Consider the following 21099-nt stretch of genomic DNA (forward strand, 5'->3'; position numbering starts at 1 on the left):
AAATTCCTATTGTTTTTCAGGCCTCTGAAGTGATTGTGTGTGCCCAAAGAGCAAATTTCACGAACATCCAGATCCTAACTGTTATAACTTTTTTGTTTCAGCAAGTAAAGTCGCCGAAGTAAATTAATTAGTAAATCAGTGAAACACCACAGGGCTCCCGCGGTGAAGAAGTAAAAGGCTTAGTATAAACGTGGCGATTTCTCAACAAATTATGCTTTACATCCAAGATGAGTAAAAGCAATGATCTTCCCGAAATCATGGATGTTATTTGACATTATTCTTGAAAATTGCAGCATTTCAGCCAGTGGTGGATATAGCCCGTGGCCGGAGGGCCTAGTCCACCCCAGTTTTTGAGTGACAAAAGTGAATTAAGCTATTATTCATATAGTCTTTAAAGTGTATAGTAAACTCACGATGTACTCGTTCTCTACACTATGTGTGACGTTTTCCGCCAGTATTATTTTCACACTCTTAATAAGTTTGAGGTTTTTCGTTTGTATATTGCTATGCATCTTCCGAAATCTGTGCTCTTAGTAGATTTTTTTCCAAATTTTTGCTAGATATAAGGTTCATTAATTCTATATACTAACATGTCTTCCGAAACCTGATTTGGAGCACAAAGATTTTGGCACGTGTGACGTTCTTCAAATGTGTAAAAAAACATGTTGCCAATTATGCACCTCGACTAAATTTTCTTTTCTCTGTCTTGGATTGTCTATAGTTTTTCACGTCTTTGCACTAACCTTTGTGTCTCCTGATGCGAACTTGACCAAACCTTTTTCCACGTATTTAGTAGGTAAGATATTTCTCGAAAATGCGTGTTTGGAACGTCGAATTTCGAGTAAATACTTTTCCGCATACCTCTCACGTGTGAGGATTTTTAATTGTATGTGTTAGCATGTCTTTGAAAAATCTGAAACTCACCTAAATCTTTTGAAACACCCTCGGCACGTGTGAGCGTTTGTATCTAAACGTATAATTATGAGTGTTATCAAATATGAAATTGGAATAAATCCCTTTCTACACCCCTGGCTGGTATGAGTTTTTCACCTGCATATTCTAACATGTTTTTGTGATACCGGAAATCTGACTAATCCTTTTTCTACATTGTTGACTTGCATGAGGTTTTTTACATAAGTGTTAACACGTGGCTTTTCAAATTTCAATCTCGCTAAAATCTTACTTCACATTCTTCGCATCAGTTAGATTTTTCACGCATATGTATTGACATATGTTTTGCTAAATTTGAACGTTGTCTAAATCCTCTTCCACATTCTTGACATATATGAGGTTTTGCACCTGCATGTATTAACTTATGTTTTGCCAAATTTGTACGTTGTCTAAATTCTCTGCCACATTCTTCGCATTTATGTGGTTTTTCACCTGTATGCATTAACATATGCGTTACCAAATGTGAGCGTTGGTTAAACCTCTTTCCACAGTCTTGGCATATATGAGGCCTTGCACCTGTATGTATCAATTTATGTTTTACCACATCTGAACGTTGCCTAAATCTCTTCCCACACTCTCCGCAGCTATGAGGTTTTGCACCTGTATGTATTAAAATATGAGTAGCTAAATTTGAACGTCGTATGAAACTTCCTCCACATTCTTGGCAAATGTGAGGTTTCTCACCTTTATGTCTTAACATGTGTATTGACAAATCCTTTTTTTGTCTATATTGCTTTCCACAATCAGCGCAAGCATGAGGTTTTGCACCTGTATGTATTAGCATGTGTGTTGCCAAATGTGAACTTGTCCTAAATATTTTTTTACATTCATTGCATTTATGAGGTTTTTCGCCTGTATGTATTAACTTGTGTGTTACCAAATCTGAATTTCGACTAAATGCTTTTCCACATACTTCACATGTATATGGTTTGCCAACAGAATATGTTAACATGTTTCTTGCCGAAGTCGAGTTTCCAATATATCCCTTGTCACCGTCTTGATATGTCTCACTTTTATGTATTAGCGTGTCAGTTCGAGTAATTCCTTTGTGAAAGTGGTGGAAATTACAAGATTTATCATCTGAATGAGAAACAGTTTCCTTTCGTGTAACAAACGTATTTACTTTTCTGGGAAGAGTATGTGTATGGCACCTGTAACACATTCCATAACAAAGAAATGCAAAAAGAGGTAATTAGCAGGAAACAGCAAAGATATTCAAATGGTAACCTGTAACACACAGCAACAAAACTAGTGCATCTTAAATATAATGATTACCCAGGCACTAACAAGTAATATTTCATGAATTGACGTCTATCATTCTACTATTATATGAAATCTTTTAGAAATACGGAACGTCCTTTGTTTATATTCTAAAAGTATACATATATTTATACATAGGTTGTCTATAACCTTTTAGATTAGAATTAAACACGTGATAGACTCGTCCAACATACGAATTTCGACATAGGAAACCGTAGAACGAAAACTGTTAATTTATGTGCCACGCTGTCTTGAAGTTTTACCAATCTGTGCGAACAAATTACACATTTGAACAAGAAATATGTTTATCATGTCGATGTAACCTGCTTTGTTATGCAGAATACAACACCTGAGTGTGTAAACTTTTATATAAACATACTAATGCTGCACTGTACGAAACCAAACCTCACAGAAAATGTACGAAATGACGACCACCAATCTCGATTCACGCACAAGTTCGAAGGAAATTTTGCCTCGCTCGCTCAAATAACTCTAATGTCTCTTGTATAATGAAGCAGGCAGCGGCTAGGATTCTTGCAAGCAAGTCTTCTGTGGATTTTACTAACTTTCAAGGACTTTCCTTCCTTAGTGATGTAGTGCCAGAACTAATTCTAGATGTCCGCATGAGAATGCAGCTACAACATGACGGCGCAACTGCCCACTTGGATGGGGGTGTTCCCCATTATTGAGGTACAACCTTCCCTAGTCGTTGGCTTGAAAAATGGCCATCGCGTGGCCAATGCGCTACCAGGATTTCAACCATCCCGATTTTTTTCTTTGAGGATATACAGTCTTCCGTAGAATCGCACGTAGAATTTGAGAACTTGCTAGAACGAGCCCTAACTGCAGCCTACGTAATGTGCAAGAGACGACTGGGATATTTGAGTGAATAAGACAAAATATGACGTTGGTATGTGATCGAGATTGGTGATGGTCAATTTGTGCGGTTAGAGTGAGTTTTAGGTACCTGCAGTGCAGCAGTAAATGGTTTGTACTAAACTTACATACTCATATGTAGTATTATACGCAATAAAGCAGGTCATATCGACAGAAGAAAGAAAAATGTTATTGAAATTTCGTACTTGTTACTACAGATTGCTGTAACTTCGACATGGCCTGATTCTTGTACAAGCAGTTTTGGACTATTGGTTTTCTATCTCAAAATACGTATATTGCACCCCACTGTCATCTCTATGATTTGGACCCGAAAGTTTGTGGACATTCTGTACAACAAACGTAATTCAAGTTCATATCATGGAAGGTATTTTACACTATGGAATGCACATAACTTTATTATAGATGTAAATCGAGATACGATGTCACTGAAAATGTTTATGTATCATATCATTATTTTTGTGCACAAAACTCAATAATTCTGGGAACTTCACAGCTAGCAAAACCAGTTATTATAAAGATAAATAAACAAAGGAAGGGTAAGACAACTTCTAAATTTTGTACAAAATACGTAATTTCAAGCAGTATACCGATCCCTACTAGTGATTTTCATATCGACCAAATGATTTGATCTTTTAATTTTAATCCACATTACAATCTTTACGTCTATTGATATATATTTACGTGGTTGGGTGTGATACATATCTAAAAAACTCCTCTCAAATAAAGCCATTTATTAAAAGGCGAGTTATAAATTCATTTTAACTCTCCATGTATTTATATCAAATATTTATTTATTTAGCGAGAGAGTTAAGGCTATGTTTGCCTTTTCTTACACTCAACCAACTCAAATGTATACAAGATATACGTACTACCATTGACGTCGAATCCATAAAAATTACAATTGCTACATTAATGCATATGTACATATACACATATATACCTAGTGATGGGCAGTGGGAATATTCCCGGCGGGAAGGAATATAAAAATGGGAATATTCCCGGGTTTTCTTCCTGGCCTATAAATTCCGGAAAGAAATTTATTTCCATTTCTTTACTTTATCTTCCAAATTATAAGAAAAACATAACTAATTACATTATTTTAATATATTATGATTTACTTCTAGGTTTTAAAGAATTTGGAGGTTAAAAATTTAAAATTATTTGACGGTACTTTATATAACTAATAATATGAGTTTTTAAGTTCCATTTGCATTTGCACTAAAAAATTAAGTAATTGTTTAGAGTTGGGGGAACAAAACTAGCAAAATGTAGGATGATTTACGGAAGAAATGAACTGATAGTGATGTTCAAGTAGTCAAGAAAGTATCGAACACATTTTTTTAGGGCAGTAGGAGATTTATACAAAGCGGAAAACTAAGCGGAAGTGATTTATGTGAGAAAAGAAAGTGAATTGTTGGTAACGAAGATAGAAAACAACGTGCCATGCGGGACTCTAACCCGCCTTCATTCGCAAACGCTCGCTCTGCACCATTGTATGAAATTAATGTTGGTAACGTAATTTAATGTGTGAAACCATAAAACAACCGCATCGGAATAGAATATCGGAAAAAAGGAGGAGCAAAAGCTGGTCCCCATGCTAAAGAACAGCCAAAATTAGCAAAGTACTAATTTACAAATGATGAAATGGAACCATTTTTTAAAGTAATTTAGAATTATGTAGAAATAGAAATGAAGTACTATTAATAAACCCTGAACCACCATTAGTAGACAGACGTCGGTCTGTCTCCCCTCTCTGACTCGAACTTCTGAAGAAGTACTCGGACTTTGACATGTGAATTAACGTGTGGAATTTCGAGAAATAGGTAGAATGAAAGGTCGTGTATGGCAATGTTACGTGCTAAAATATAAAAAGATAGGTAAGTATCTTGCAAATTTTGTGAACATAAATATGTATGTGCACATGTTGATAAATTGGTGAGACATGTATCTTCTAGCATTTACCCAATCTAATTGGTTGATGACATAATATGTTTATAATATCACTAATAGAGTCAAATTGAGCAAATCCACTTATATATAAATTTAAACTGTTACTATATAATTTACTATATATTTTTAACACATATTTAACTGACAGAACATATTGTAAATAAATATACATTTATGCGTACTCTCTAAATATAATAAAGTGTTAATAAAGTACCATATACCGTTCACAATATATAGATTTTAAAGAATCCTCTGTGAACAACAGAAATAATATGCTGTGATATAAAAATTAATTCAACTTTGAAATCACAATATAGTAATAGAATACAAGTTTCTTTCTGACTGAACATAAATTCCCTGATAAATTCCCATTTTGAGAATCTTCCCAGGGAATATTCCCGAAAACTATCTTCCCTGGAATTTACCCATCACTATATATATCCCTACACTCGAATATGCTCTCTTACATACCCCCTCATCCGCCATACCCTCATACTATTTATCATAAAAACAAGAAAACTATGCATACAGAATACACACAAAGATATATGTATTGTTAAAAGTATACTACCTTACATTCCCCCCCTCCCCCACACCTTCCCACAAACCTAGTATTTAGACACAAACCTCAAGTTTTTTTACATTTGGATGCTACTGCTCAGCTTTGTGAAAAAAAAAATTCCCGAGATTGGTGTACATTGGCTAAGGCTATCAGATATTGCTTCAATTTTTTTTTTTTTTTTGAATGTGGCAATTGTGGGTGAATTCACTAAATCTGGTGGAAGTCTGGTCCATTTTCTAATATCAGAGATTCTGAATGAATTAGCCATTTGATTCGTATTATGACGAGGTATCGACAGCAGTATTGATCTGCTAGAGCGAGTATCACAATTGTGGCAATCTCTAACATACTGTAGTTTATTGTAAAGATATATAGGCACACCAAATATCAAAACTTTAAATAAAATTGTCATTGATTGGTATATGTAGCGAGCTTGGATATCTAACCAGCCCAATTCATTAAAAAATGGCGTCAAGTGATCAGAACGATTAAGAGTAAAAGAAAGCGAACGCATGCATTCTGAACCCTCTGTCACTTTTTAGCGCTTCTTTATTTACGTTGCCAGAACCTCCAATGCAATAATCAATATGTGATACTACCAGGCTTTGTACTATAGATGCCTTAATTGGATAATGCAACATATTTTTCAAACGTTATAGAGAGTGCAGTGCACCAAACGCCTTTTTGCAAACATGATTTATATGATCCGCCCATAGAAGATTCTGATCAAGTGTGAGGCCAAGATTTTTCACTTTTTCATCAAAAGCTATGTGTGTGCCATTTAATGTAATTTTAGGAAGTTCGGTGCTCTGCAATCTGGAGAGAATATTTCTGGAACCACTTATGATACATTTAGATTTATTGGGATTTAGATATAAATTATTAGATTGGGCCCAAAGACTTATGCGTTCCAGGTCTAAATTTATGAGTGAGATAGTGTCATTTATGTCTCAAAGATCTGCCGAAGTATATACTTGAACATCATCTGCATATAAGTGATATTTAAGGTGGAGAATTTGTTTAGACAACTCATTTATGTACATAGAGAACAGGATCGGTGCTAAGACCCTCTCTTGACTAACTCCACAGTGCACTGTTGCCCATGAACTTTAATAGTCCAGAACAGAAACACGCTGATAACTATTCTGAATGTACGAACGAAACCATTTAACTGATGTATCTGTGAAATGAAAGAGCGATTTAAGTTTTGTTAAAAGAATTTCGTGATCGACCGACTGGAATGCTTTAGTGAAATCTACAAGTAAAAGTATTATGAGTTTTTTTTTCTTTTGCCTAAGCTTTCTCTAATGTCATCTGTAATTTTTATGAGAGCCCTTTGTGTGGGGTGTTTTTTTTTTAAAGCCAGACTGATATGGACATAAGAGATAATGGAAAGTTATAAAATCAGATATTTGATTTAATACAATATGCTCCAAAACTTTCGAAATACACGGCGTCACGTTTATTGGTCTATAATCGTTCGCCGTTATTGGTTGTGCTATTTTCTTGAGGGGATGAATGAGAGAAAATGTCCACAGGCTAGGAAATCAACCCAAAAGTAGAGAGGAATTACATATGTCTATTAAAGGGAACAGAATATATCTCATCATCTTCTTAAGGTATAGGTCATCAGTCCCTATTGAATTGGATGTAATTTTTTTCAGAGCTACCTCTATTTCTGGGACAGAAACCGTTTTAAATTTAAATTTTTCGTGAATGGTTTTCGCGTATGTTTTTCATAGTAGATTCTTTTGTAACATCGTCTATAGTTGGGACCTGAGCAAAGTGATCGTTTAGTTCGTTAAGCGGAATGTGTATAGATTGTACGTCAGTCTGACGGTTTGTTATACCGAACATGCGTAACTTATTCCAAAGATATTTGGGGTTATTGCTTTGAGTGCATAGATCAGCCGCAAATCTAATTTTAGCCGTCCGAACTTTTTGTGTACATTTATTTCTGAGGATTCTATATTCTTCAAAAGTATTGGCAGAACCACTAGGATTAATTTTCTTGGACCGTTTAAATATCTGACATGCCAAGTTCCGTTCTTTCATGAGCTGCAAAATGTCTGGTGTGATCCATGGGTTAGCAGGTTTTTTAAATCTTTTAGTTTTTTAGGTGTATGTTTATTGAGGAGAGTGTGAATAAAGCTATTAAATAATTCTAGCATGCCTACAGTGGAAAGTATAATTAGGATGTCATTCCAGTGTATTTGCGCTGCGTCCTTATCTAATGCTTCATCATTTATGTTTTAAATTTCTAAAATTGGAAATTTTAGGTCTATATTTAGTAACTTTTAGTGAATAGCTAGCGTGTATTAAATCATGACGTGAAAAACCGGGGGCAGGAAATTGCCCATGACTGCAGTTATAATATGATCTAAGAGGCTTTCACTATTGATTGTATGGTGCATTGCCTTCAACGTACACAGTGAAAAGTTGAGTGAGAGAAGGGATTCTTTCTACTTTTTACACTCATCTTTCATGGAAAGTAAATCATAGTTCGTATCCCCACAAACCATGATATGTTGGTATACGGGAATATATTTAGATATCTCGTTTAGGTAGTTGTCAAATTTTGCTTTAGGTAATTTAAATTCACTTTTAAAATAAGAAATTCACTGTCGCATGTATAAATATTAGGCGATTGACTCACCACTTTCACTTTTAGGTCGTTTCGTAGATACGCACTTACTCCTCTTGCTCCCTAAACCGTGTGATCAACTCTCAAAAGTTGATAATTTGGGAGTTCGATCAAAGTGTTACTCAACGATGGTTTCATCCAGGTTTCCGATATTAAGATGGCATGCATGTTTAAGGAGTTAAAAGTAGCTTTGAATTCGTCTATTTTTTTTTCAAAAGAGACTGAGCATTCAGATGACAAATGTGCATAGCTTGTGGATGTTTACCAACCACCCCCTACAGTTGAAGAGAGAGGCTCAGAGCGTGTGGGTTTACGGTACAGCCATTGTCTTTCGAGGGTATTCTTCTAGGTCAATCACCCAACCTTGACAGCCATTCGGGAAACAGTGTTCCTAACTAAATATCGATATCATCATGTATCATACTACTTAGAAATCACGATGTAAAAAGGAAAGAAAGAGAGAGAGAGAGGGAGAGAGAGAGACTAATTGAGTAAACAGAACATCAACACTTACCAATCTCGGGACATTGCGGACTTTATAACTTATCATCAGTAACACTTCAAACTTCACGTTAGACGTAAGCACAAACTCTTACGAGGCTATTATAAACTTTGCGAATAACATTTGAAAATAATAGTGTTAGCACTATATCTAGTTCACACTGAGAACCTAACACACTAATGGATAAAAACATTGAGGTATTCAGAAACTCACATAAAAGAGTTGAGTTGAGTTGATTTTAGTTTAGCGTCCCTTTCAGCAGCGAGGCTATATGAGACGTGGACCTACTGATTTACGTGGAATCCGAACCACAGGAGCTCTCGCCGGGAATCGAACCCGGGTCTCCCACGCCAAACTCACATAAAAGATTATACATAAACACCAAAGAACACACACTGACAAAGACACAAACAAACATTGACGCACAGTACATCCATCTTCCCACTTCATTAAACGCAATTTATACTACACCCTCTGTCCTCCTCACTACTATCGTCTGTTTTTTTTTTTTTTTTTTTTTTTTTTTTGAAAAAGCTAGGCTCAAACTTTGTCCTTAAAGTCTACTAAGATACTTATATGCACTCCACACTGTTTAAGATTGTTCTTCCCCCATCTGAATCATCGAAAGTTCATTTGCATTGCTAATTGTGTATTTCTGCCGTCCACATAAAATTACAATTCGTCCATCGGAAGTCCAACAAATCCGTATCCCAAACTTTTCCTTCGCACACCTAAGCAGCTTCTGTCTATTCTTGGTGAGGGACTCCGTAACAAGTATTTTCGACCCCTTTAGTTTTTTTCTTGATTTTCCATACAAGGTCCCTGTAGCGATAGGAGATAAATTTCACTATGAGAGGTCGATGAACTTCTTTCACCACTGTAGCAGCATTTACTCTACGGGGAGTTCCCACCCTATGACACCGATCTATTACTGCGACGTCTAATTCAACATTCAATTTGTTTTTGAAAGCATCTAAGATAATAGTGGTCGAATCTTCATTAGGAGTCTCCGGTTGCCCATGGGTAAGGAGACAGTTACGGCGACTATATTTTTCTCAAATTCATCAATTTGGTCCTGATTCGAAGCAACGGACGACATTATGCTGTCAATATCTTTGCGCAGTATCGTGATTTCAGTTTTAACCTTTTGTATCTCACTTAATACAGACACCAAGTCCGCATCCTTCTTGTCTTCGTCGCTCTGCAGTCCACTGCCCTGTACACTTGCTGATGATTTAGGAGATTCTAGTGCCATTGAGACAGTTTCTTCTAATTTACTAATTGTTTTCTCCAGAGAATCACATCTATTTTCGAGTGACTTTTCCACATACTTTTCCACCTTTTTACCCTTTGGATTCACCATTGCTAACGAAGTTTGCAACACTGTATGAAGACACCAACAGAAGACAAATAAAGCAAAACACTGTTTTTTTCTTTTCAGATCTTTGAAACAAATATCTGTTAATAAATACCCGGCTATCAGTTCATATGAGAGCAAAAACACTATATACTGAGCCATCACTGTTGGTCAGACGTTGAACTAATAAAATTGTGAGTAGCAGCTCACCACAAGAAACTGACAATAGTAGAGAGAAAGAAATTACACACCAACCAGCACCTTCGCCATGTTGATAACCTTCTTGGTGGCCATCTGATATTATGATTGCAGAATTCGACGATAGTTATGATTGCATTAGTCTGTTCGTCTCCCTTAGGTTATTACTGTTAATGGCTTTTATAATTTTCAGCTCCTCACACTCTGATGTCATTAGTTTACAACACACAGAAATAAATGTGCTATCGTACGTTTGTGCTTAACATATAAAATCTAAATTCGCGATAATCCGATGTAAAGCTATTGGAAGAATTCAAAGGTCTATGCAGGGTTTGGCAACCTGCTACTGCAGTGTTTGTCAATGTCTCTCGAGTTTCATATGCATTGTGGAAAACTTTAGTGATAATTTGTTTCTTTAAAAGTAACGTGGGAGTGAAAAGATAAATGCTAAACTTTGAATATTAAACAAATGAAAGAAACATGTTATACATTAATTATACGTAAAAGAAAGGAAGTTGAATTGTTTGACATAAATTATCTAATATGTTGAGTGCCTACCTTAACTGGGATTTCATAAAGTTACATTCATTCAAATGGAAAACATAATGAAACGAGGAGGATTAGAACTGTTCGTCAAAAGTTATCATCTCATGAGCTTCTCTTCTTAGAGAGAACAAACATTGTACATAAGCTTATCAGTTAAAATTATCAAGTGCACCAATGTTTTGAGAAATATCACATTGAAGAGGGAGAAAAAGAACAATCCGCATCTTATTTCCAGTTCAGAAACTTGGCAAAGATTATCTGCAATTCGCTCAGGAAACTGTGACCGTCTGCCCGGCCACAAAATTATGTTTTTGGACGACTAGTGTATTCCTTTTTAACTTTTACTCATGCAACGAAATTATTATTTTACTCATAGACACGAACAGCTATTTTTCCTTTTGGTGAGAACTTCAATTCTTTCTTTCGTATGCAGGTGTTATTCAGTCGTTATCGTTTCTCAGGATAGAAGAAAAAACTTGTTGTTTTTCAATGCAACACTTATCGTCTGGCCAGTGTGTTCCGTCGCAGCAAACTTATTTTTTTTCTATTCTTAAAATAGTTTCCAACTTATAGTCTTCGTCACAATGACTGTTCCGCATATACTTTTTTATAATAACATTTATTAAGATTGGGAATATTATTGGATACGAAGTTGATATTGTGTGGGAATGATATTGTGTTTGTCGTGTTCTCACGCACCCATATTACGTCATCCTTTCTGCCGTGGGAACAAGCGTTCATATCCTGCAGGAGTCGTAGGTGGAATGACTCATAGCACACAACTACCATCGTTCGCTTCTTTCCACTGAACCGTTTTACTTATAACAGTAGTGCATAAAAATCTATAACCATGGGAAGAATTTATTAGTTAAGACTGCCACAGTTTTTTCAACTATTATTTCCAAGCTTCTTTCCCACGGGATCAAATCAAATGTTCCCAGTGTTCTTTATTATAACATCAACCCATTGGCATTGTGTATGAATGCAGAAAACCTTACCATTTCTTTATTATTTTACATAATGCATTGTCAACGCTAAGTAAGCGGACGGGTTGTTCCCGAGCGTGAGTAGAAGCAGGAAGTTAGCAATAAGAGTTGGTGGTAAGTGGAGGGTTAGCAAAAAGTTCGTCGTAGAGAGATACAGTGCAAGACAACGTATGAAGTGATAGTATGAAGAACTTCGTGGTGCGATGTTAATCTATAGGATATGAAGCAAAAGGACCAACAAATACCTTCTGGATATGTAGCGTCCTTCAGGAGTCAAGATACTTCATTCAATTGTATTTCCCCATTTCCCTCGCCATTATCACGGTGAAAGTCATATCTCAGTGCGAAGAATCAATTTCTAGTGCAAGCGATCTTTAAAGAGGGCTGCGTTTCTAGTGTTCGTGAAGAGCGTGCGCATATCTACATTTACCATGCAGTGTTAAGAATTTATTCTTCATTTCGTTTATTCGATTGCCTCAGTGCAATTCCTTCTGTTTGAGCATTTAGCTCTATTAAGTGAGAATTTTGTGTGTTGTTATATATATATTATTCCGTTCCGTACCCACACATATTCATACTCAATAAATAGGAATTTACCTAAGTAAATATCGTCTTCATTCATGTGTGTGTGAGTTCCTGCGAGCAGACGGCTTGCCACTTGCGTGTATGTATGCGTGTGCATACGCAAAAGTAAGGCTCATGCCAAATCACTTGTCATATCTCAATATTATCAATCAGCGCCCAAACAGAGTATGAGCCTGGACCAGAATTGGTATCAGCTGTTTCCTTAGGGAGTTCTTCGGGAGCCAGCACCCAAGGGAAACGTTATTTAGCAATTTTAATGACGCCCGAACTAGCGACACGAGCCAAGACCGTCAGTGATTTGTGCATGGAGACAGTAGTTTACTAATAATATTGGAATAGGAAATTTTACACTGCAGTTAGGCCTGGCTTTCACCCAAACTTTTGTTTCTTTTTCACGTTACTGTTATTCGAATGAGGGTGTTGCGGGTAACAGAAGAGGTTTTAATTGTATGCCAAAAGTAAGATATTTGGAAAGAGGATTATGTTAGGGACAGCGTTAGCTCGTTTAAACCAAGGTGGTATAAACCAGCTGGTTTAAAAACAAAACTATTTTAAACCAAAAAACGAAAAATGTTCGTAAAGTTGTAAGTGTTCGTAAAACCTTGAACATACACTTGTGGTTATCACGTTTCATTCCCGTATACTATTTGTATTATATTCAAACCTAAATTATCATCCATTACTTAAAGGTATAGTACTACAAAAGCAAGTCTTGTTTTTTTATAAGTTTATGAATGTTTCTTTTGTGATTTTATCATAGTTTAATGTTACTGTTATTCAATTGCAATCAAAGAAAAAAATCTAAATATTGTTTCATTCTAATAATGTTTACTGTTGATAAAATATATCAAAATGCCACACGTTTTTGGGGAAGGGGTAATACAAACCCCACGAGGGGCGTTTATTGATATCGGAAGTATCTGTGATATCTATTTATGTATAAATGGGTTAGAACCAAGTGAACTCAAAAATAATTCGTATCTTTATTCACCTTTTTTACTGATATGCAAATTAAGTAGCTTTGTATTATTTAAACTTGGAATAATAAAAATCGTAGTGAACTAACTTGGACTAAATTAGTTCTTAAGTACTCTGCAGTATTTTGAAATTGTCCATATGTAATTCTGTATAATGGTTTCACTTGTGCAACTGTTTATCGTTTTGTCTTTCTGAAATGAATCTTCACACATTAAATAGTATGTAAAGATTAGTACAACGTATAAGCCGGTTATTTCATAATAACCCCAAGGCGAAACAAACTTATTTCTGTCCATATATGATATAAATTCATAGAGCAAAGTATTTAAACGAAAAATACCTGGTTTAAACCAAAAAACCGAGTTTTAAAAAAACGGGTTTTTTGTTGTTGTTGTTTTTAAATAAAAACCATCGTTTTGCCCAACGCTGGTTACGAAGGTGAAATTTGCCATACAAAATCTTTATTGAAAACCAGTGTGTAGGTGATTTAGGCCTTAGAAGATCAAAACGGGCAATTTCTGTAGGTTTGTTCATATATAAAATTACCATATGATATAAAATTAAAATATAATATACACATATCCATCATGAATTATCTCATGAGGATTAATCATTCCAATTTTGCCAGCATACCACAAGATTCAAGAGCACTTTATTTTCATGCGGATGCCATGAAATGTTGTTCACCTGTAAACCCAAAGGTCTTAAACACAACATATGAATTTGTTTAGAAATCTTACTATCAAGCTTTCTTCAACTGTTAAGAAATCTTTGCAGACAAAGAAAGAATGCTTTTATATAATTTTTCTTCTAAATAACGCAATTTACTCGTTCCTCGCGTGCTGCTTTACTTATATGCAGTATTCTGCTTTTGGGAGGAAAGTATATCAAAGAATCATTCTTTTGGGTAATTCATATTCATATTACCTGTTCCATGCATACGTTAGTACACTACAATATTCATTGGACAAGAGTTTTTGGACACTTTTCACTAAGTATGTCTATGCACATTTTACGGGCTTTATGCATTATATAATTTCTAATCACAAGCTTGACGAGAATAAAAATCAGATGATACGGTGTGAAAAACAATCAACATTTAAACCCTTACAACACCGAAAATAGAGGATTTTAAATTTAATATAAAGTTTTAGAAAATGATTTTTCTCGTCCTTACAGACTTATTCTGAAGAAGGTAATCTTTATTTACATTATCCCAATTAAAGTCCCGTTTCTTTGTATAAATGTTTCCAGAAAATCGTAAAATTTAATTTCACTAACAAGTAAGACTGGGAAACTGCAGACATGCTAAGCCGCAGGACAATACGCGTACTTTTACACCAGTTATTTACTGAACACTGTCAAATTCAAAAGAAGCTTTGATTTTTTGGACACACTATTCCAGAGGTTGATCCTAGTGATCAGGTGTATGTTTCGCTGGTTACAAGCAGCTAAATAACTTATTGGGGATACGTTTGCGAAACTATTAATGAGGGCTGAAAAGAATTAACACTTGTACGCATATGCAGAGCCTCTCAAGACATATGTCATTTTATTTTAAGAACTATTGCATATATATTCACTCATAAAGTCTTGTTATTTTTGTACCTTTTTAAAATTCTTTTATACATTCACGAGTAGCTTTTGAATATTGTTTGCATTATCTATAAATAAGTAAAATTTTATTAAATTTAGTATCCAATTAAATGCAAATGTAGGGCCTGGGAAGGCCTAATGAAATAACAATGGCTTCTGAGTTATTTGACTTATCTTTTTTAAAATAAAATCGATTCTTAATGAATATGTTCAGTTTTGGTACTTCTTATGATTATTGTGCTTATTCACAATTAGTATGGTTTATAGTTGCATATATTATGTCCAGTAGATGAATCTGCAGTGCATATTCAAAACGATATGAATTGTTTGTATATAGTATAAGAGTTTCATATAATCTGTCACCTATTTATTTATCATTGTTATGCTACCTTATTTCCTTTATTCGAACAATTACAGCAACAGGTTTGTCACAATGTGTATACAGGGTGACTGGAAATTCGATGCATTGCTTGAAACGGGATATTCTGCATTTACTTCGAACACTTTCACCTATATGAACCGGGGTTCGCAAATAAATTGTTTATGAGTAATTTGCATGTATGTGATTTCTTTGAAATTCGCCGACTAACGAGGGGTCCGCGAGAAAGTTTTACCCTGACGCGCTTCTGCATATCGTAGAGTGATGAAATTCTACATGTGTAATTCTGCATATCTATGTAAGTCATGTGCTAATATATAGCATGTAACTCTGCACTTTTGCTGTGTTATAGGACCAAAGGTGAAGTAAGGTTTAGTAGTTCAAAATCCATTACTGACTGCATGGTTGAGAAAAGGTGGAATGAACATGATGTATGGTAAAGAGAAAACACAAACTATGGCGTACGCATTTTATACCCAGGGTCGTGTATTTGTCTGGCCAACATACGACCAGTGAACGTTGCGCTGTTCTCCAGGAGGCGGACAGCTTCTGTCAGCACGCCATTCCTTGTTTCTATTTTTCACAAGCTTTTATTTGTGCTACAGAGTGTTAGTGATGGCTTGTGTTTGTGATGGCTTTCCAAGGTTTACATTTTTCCCTATGTAGAAAGCTTATAACATTAGGTTCAGATTGTAACAATTGGTACGGCAATAGTCATATTTTTTTATCATTATTTTGTATTCGATTGCTATTTATTTATTTATGTATTTATGCAAGGAAATGACTCAAGGAAGGGTTCGGACCTCTATCTCCGGGGTCACATCGGTTTTTATGTGGATTGACTGATGTGACATCGGGGTCTAGGATTTGGGAAGGAACTTGTGACTTTCTAGAAGACACCATCCCTGCCTTTACCTAGTGGGAGTGAAGAAAACCAGGTAAAACCGAGTCAAACGAATGACAAGGTGTCGACGTATCATCACCAAAGGAAATCAGTGTTTAACTGTGAGCTAACAAAATGATGATCACACTATTTGGGATCAGCACGGGGCATTACTACTTGCTTTCCAGGCAAAGGATACCACCATTATGCTATGTCTCACAGCTGCTTGCGCTGCGAGATTCTGAGAAATCCTACAGCGTAACATGCTGAAAAAGGTGTTCGTCTCCTGGAAAAGAATGCATCCTGTCAGTTTTTGAATGTTGTCCAGACAAAATGACTACTCTGAGTACGAAATCCGTCATAGTTCCAGTTTTCTCCTCACCTTACACGACCTACGTTCCACCTTTCCCTAACCATGCAGTCACTTCTTAGCTTAAGTACTTCTGCGATCTTGCTACGCTGCTTCCTGAGGAGCAGTAATGAATTTTAGGCCACTACACCTTACTTCAAGTTCGGATCTATAATACAGCAACAGTGAAGAATTACGATCCATACATTCCGCATGACGTACGTATGCATGCAGAATTATACACATAAAATGTCGTCGTTGTGCGATATATGGAAATGGATCAGGGTAAAACTTTTTCGCGCACTCCTCAGCTGAAAATTTCAAACAAATCACATATAAACTATTGAATGTGACCCCTGGATCATATAGGTCAAAATTTTCGAAAGTAATTGTAGAATATCTCCTTGGAAGGTGTGCATCGAAATACACGTCATCCTGTACATATAAAAATCACTGTTGTTCTTATGCATTACTGGGATTAGTTGCAATCAGCAGTGCCCCGGTTACTTTCGTGTGCAATTTGTGTTTGTTCTGTTCCAGCACAAAAATGAATCTACGTCTACTGGAAGATCAACAACGAAACGTGTGAAGAATATTTTACCCGTCTTGTAAGTTAGGGTATTGACGATAGCGTACAGACGACAGAGTTTGAATAATCCCGTTTTTTCTTTATAAGAAAAAGGCCCAACTCACCAAGGCCTACATGTGTTTTTTCGGCTATTTTCGGTTTTAGTTGGGTTTTCTCGAAATATTTTAATGTCTTTGGGGTAAAAGTGTTAAAATGTGATTTATATTTTAAGACTGTTATTGGCACAACTTGCAACAATTTTCTCTTCACTGCTGATCTGAAAAGAATGCCCATTTTGAAATTTTAAATTGGATCGAGGGAAACATCCCTAAAGCAAATTTAGAGTGTATACTGCTTCTACCCCCAAAATTTTAACTTAAAGCCCGCATTGCACCCTGTAGAGTGTATACTTCTTATTAAAAAAAAAAAAAAAAACAGCCATTTTGAAAATTTTACTTGGATTGCCGCCAAAATTTACACAGCTAATTTAGAGTGTGTCATGCTTCTGCTCCGAAAATTTTAACTTACAAGAAAGAAAATTGCGCTTCGTAGCGTGAATAATTTTATTTTGAAAATAAAATGGCCGCCATTTTGAAATTTTAAGTTGATAAGCCGGCAAAATCTATACAGGAACTTAGGGTATCTCATGTTTGTACCCTAGAAATTTGAACTTAAAAGACGGAAAGCTATACCGTAGTGTAAATGTAGTATAGGCAGACAAACTAACAAATGTAGATCGAGTCATACCCGGAGTCTCAGTGACGTTCGTTTGATTTGAATATCAAATATATTACTTTAAAACAAAGATATAATTCATGTTTTATAAAATAAATATTTCAAAATCTCCTATATGAAGTAAATATTATACAACGTCAAATAAATGGTTTTATTGTGAAGTTCACTTCCGATACTTTGGACGTTCAATTAAGGGAACTTCAGGAACACTTTTTGCAAAATGGTTCTTTCCCAAAAGGTAATTGGAAATAATTAACAAAGATATAATTCATATTTTATAAAGTAAATATTTCAAACTTTTTTTAAATAAAATTAAATATCTTCCAGCTTAATTTACAAATAAATTATTATCTTGTTGAAGTATTCTCTTTTGATGGTTTGAGCGTTCAATTACAGGAATTTCCCGAGCACTTCTTTCACGATGGGTGTTTTTCCTCGAAAATATAGCTTTCTTTACTGTATATTGAAACGTTTAGTAGTACAGAAATTTGAATTCAACTTTTGAAACCGTAAGCGTTACATACTCTTCGGAACTACGAGCAATAAGCTCCTTAAATTTGACAAGAATTTTCACGCTACTGCTTGTGTTCATTCTACAAAATGCTTATTTGAAGAGTAGCAACAAATGACCTAACTAAACTATTGTTGTTAGAATACCAAATTTTACGAAAGAATACTAGTGTTACAATCCAGGGTAAGAAATAAAACTAGACCTAACAGTTCTACGAATGTATTTACATATTTATTGGTACTACCGGCATCTATAGCCTTAAACCCATCAAACGTGTGAGTAACAACATCCCTCGGCATCACCGAGACGGCGAGCACATTATTCATGGAAAATATTTTCTAAAATACAGAATTTCATATTTTAGTTTAAATAGGCTATGAGGATAATCCATACATTAATTACCTCAAGCTAAGCTTCTTTTTTTCTTCTTTAATTCATTCAGTGCATTTAGAACTTTATAAAGGTCTTACGTTGAATGTTGTTCTATACGTCAAAGTAAAAGCATTTGATTCGCACATGGAAAATCCAAAGGAAATCAGAATCTTTCTTGGGGAACACAAATCTTCACTGGCCCAAAAGAACAACATGTATCAAACACGTTTTGAATCTAGATACCCTTCGTGACTTATATTTCGGACTCTTTCAGTGTTTACTAGCATATGGCATGATCTTCTCGAGAAGCTTCCAAAAAAGTAATTTATGGTTCGTGATGCAAAAAAAGGGTTATACTACTACAGAGTCCAAAACAAGCGACTCGAGTAGGAAAATATTCAAGGAACTTAAAATATTGCCTTTACTCTCACTATAAATATTTCGCGTGTAGCTTTTTATTAAAAACAACATTGAATTACTTAACACACCATCAGTCCATCAATACGATATCAGGCGTAACGGTAAAATCCCCAGGAATCATGATCGCACATTGTTATACGAAAGAAAACCAACATTTATGGGTATCATATTATATACTGAACTTCCTCAATATATTTGAATGACAGAACAAACAGGAGAATTCAACAGGTTACTGAAAATCTCTCTTACAGCACTGATTTTTTTCCACGAATGAATATATCAGTGTAAAAAAAAAATGATTAGTGATAGTATCACAAGTGTCTATTTTTTTTCTTTGGCCATAGATGTGACCTAGTACTTTAATGTAATCAGAATATATACATATGTCAGAACTCTGTATGTTTATGTATCGTTATGCCTTGACGAGTCTTAACCATACGCATAAATTCGTGCAATGTGTGTGATTATACAGACGAAATGAAATATGTAGTGAACTTATGTATGGATCCTTATAATAAATATGCACTCATTTTCGGTTAGAATTCTCTATATTTTATTTTGTGTTCTGGTAATATCTTTGGATTATTTCGCAAAACAATGGCTTGGATTATTTCAGATAAATCGTAGGTAAAATCACAAACGTTTTTGTTCCAGTAAAACACGTTACATGTGTGAATTTCGGAAATTCTAGGACCACCTTTAGTCACGCTATCTATTCTTTTGAAGAAGACTTTATATAGAGGAAACTATCGTAGAGCACCCATTTTGTAAATATGTACAAGAATAAGTAAGGAATGTGTAATCAATAATAAAGTAATTATTACTCCATCTAGATACAAGCTACATAATTTTGTATGGGTGGTACCGATCATTTGTGTTTCTGTAAACAGCTAGTCTATGTGTACCGTGCCAGTTCTTAACTACTGATTACTAATATACATTTGAATTATTTTCCACACCTAACTATTTCCCTCGATTTATTCCTGTTTACTATGAAATTACCGAACCCGTGTAACTGCATTATCAATCTGAACCTATTATTGTTATATATAAAATTTAACGTTACCTTTCTCGCTCAAACGAATTTAAACTTTTTGTTGGTACTTGTATGTAGTCATTACAGTCTACAAACACTATTTCTCTTAGCGTTTCTATATTATTTTCAAGTGCAGGATCTGCTGCAGGAAATTCTGATTTCACGGTATCAATGTTTAATTTGACATCCGAAGAACACACAGCTACATCCTTCTCCATTGTCTGATCTCCTTCATTGGTAGATAATATTAATTCTGTGTTCTCAGTCGTCAGTTCGCATGTCCACCCTTTCCCTTGGACTTCATCTTCCTGAGGAGCGTCACAATCAATTTCTTCTTCGCACTTCACTTCCGACTTAACAGACACCTCACCAGCCATTATGATTTCACATTTAGTAAGAATTTTCAACGGTTCTTAATAATTCCATTTTATTTTATGCTGCCAGTGTCCATGACATAAACTTACAAAACTCTATAGAAGCAACTTTATGCTTGTAGTCAAACATATAAACATTTTATTAAAATACAGATAAATTACTATTTCAAAACAACACGTATCAACGCCCTTTCTCCACTCCTAACACGTCTCCATCTTGGGGATTCAGAAAACTCTCCCCCAATTATGTTATCATCTGCAGTGTTGCTAACAACCGCTGAAGAAAATAGGCTAGATGGTCTTCATAAATAAGCTCTTTTACGAAAAAAAAAGGCTAAATTTTGAACTGCTAGCCTAAAACCTACAATGCAAATTTTAAACCCCTCTTTTGTGTGTAAGATTAAAAGTGTTATAGTAAAGGGGGATAATTTTCTTGTCTTTCCTTACAGTTCCAGTCGAA

The 21099-nt window shown here is 35.2% G+C and overlaps 1 protein-coding gene across 1 annotated transcript; it reads right to left on the bottom strand.

Annotated features, from left to right (window-relative positions):
* Positions 1 to 299: 299 nt before the first annotated feature.
* Positions 300 to 20893, bottom strand: LOC145675831 (uncharacterized). Its single transcript, XM_081746573.1, has 2 exons — positions 20296 to 20893; positions 300 to 2102 (listed from the first exon to the last, which is right to left on the bottom strand). The coding sequence occupies exons 1-2, from the start codon at positions 20640 to 20642 to the stop codon at positions 1199 to 1201; spliced, it is 1251 nt and encodes a 416-aa protein (XP_081602699.1). The 5' UTR covers positions 20643 to 20893; the 3' UTR covers positions 300 to 1198.
* Between the last annotated feature and the right edge of the window lie 206 nt (positions 20894 to 21099).

The sequence above is a fragment of the Thermobia domestica genome, chromosome 18, assembly GCF_964235325.1.
Source record: "Thermobia domestica chromosome 18, izTheDome1.hap1.1, whole genome shotgun sequence".
Classification (NCBI taxonomy): domain Eukaryota; kingdom Metazoa; phylum Arthropoda; class Insecta; order Zygentoma; family Lepismatidae; genus Thermobia; species Thermobia domestica.

What these genes read in the sequence shown, in the direction of transcription:
- LOC145675831 (XM_081746573.1), bottom strand. Translation starts at nt 20,642, where the DNA reads ATGGCTGGTGAGGTGTCTGTTAAGTCGGAAGTGAAGTGCGAAGAAGAA. An exon ending in AATTCGTTTGAGCGAGAAAG is followed by an intron (nt 2,103 to 20,295) that starts GTAACGTTAAAT and finishes AATGTGTTACAG; the next exon opens with GTGCCATACACATACTCTTC.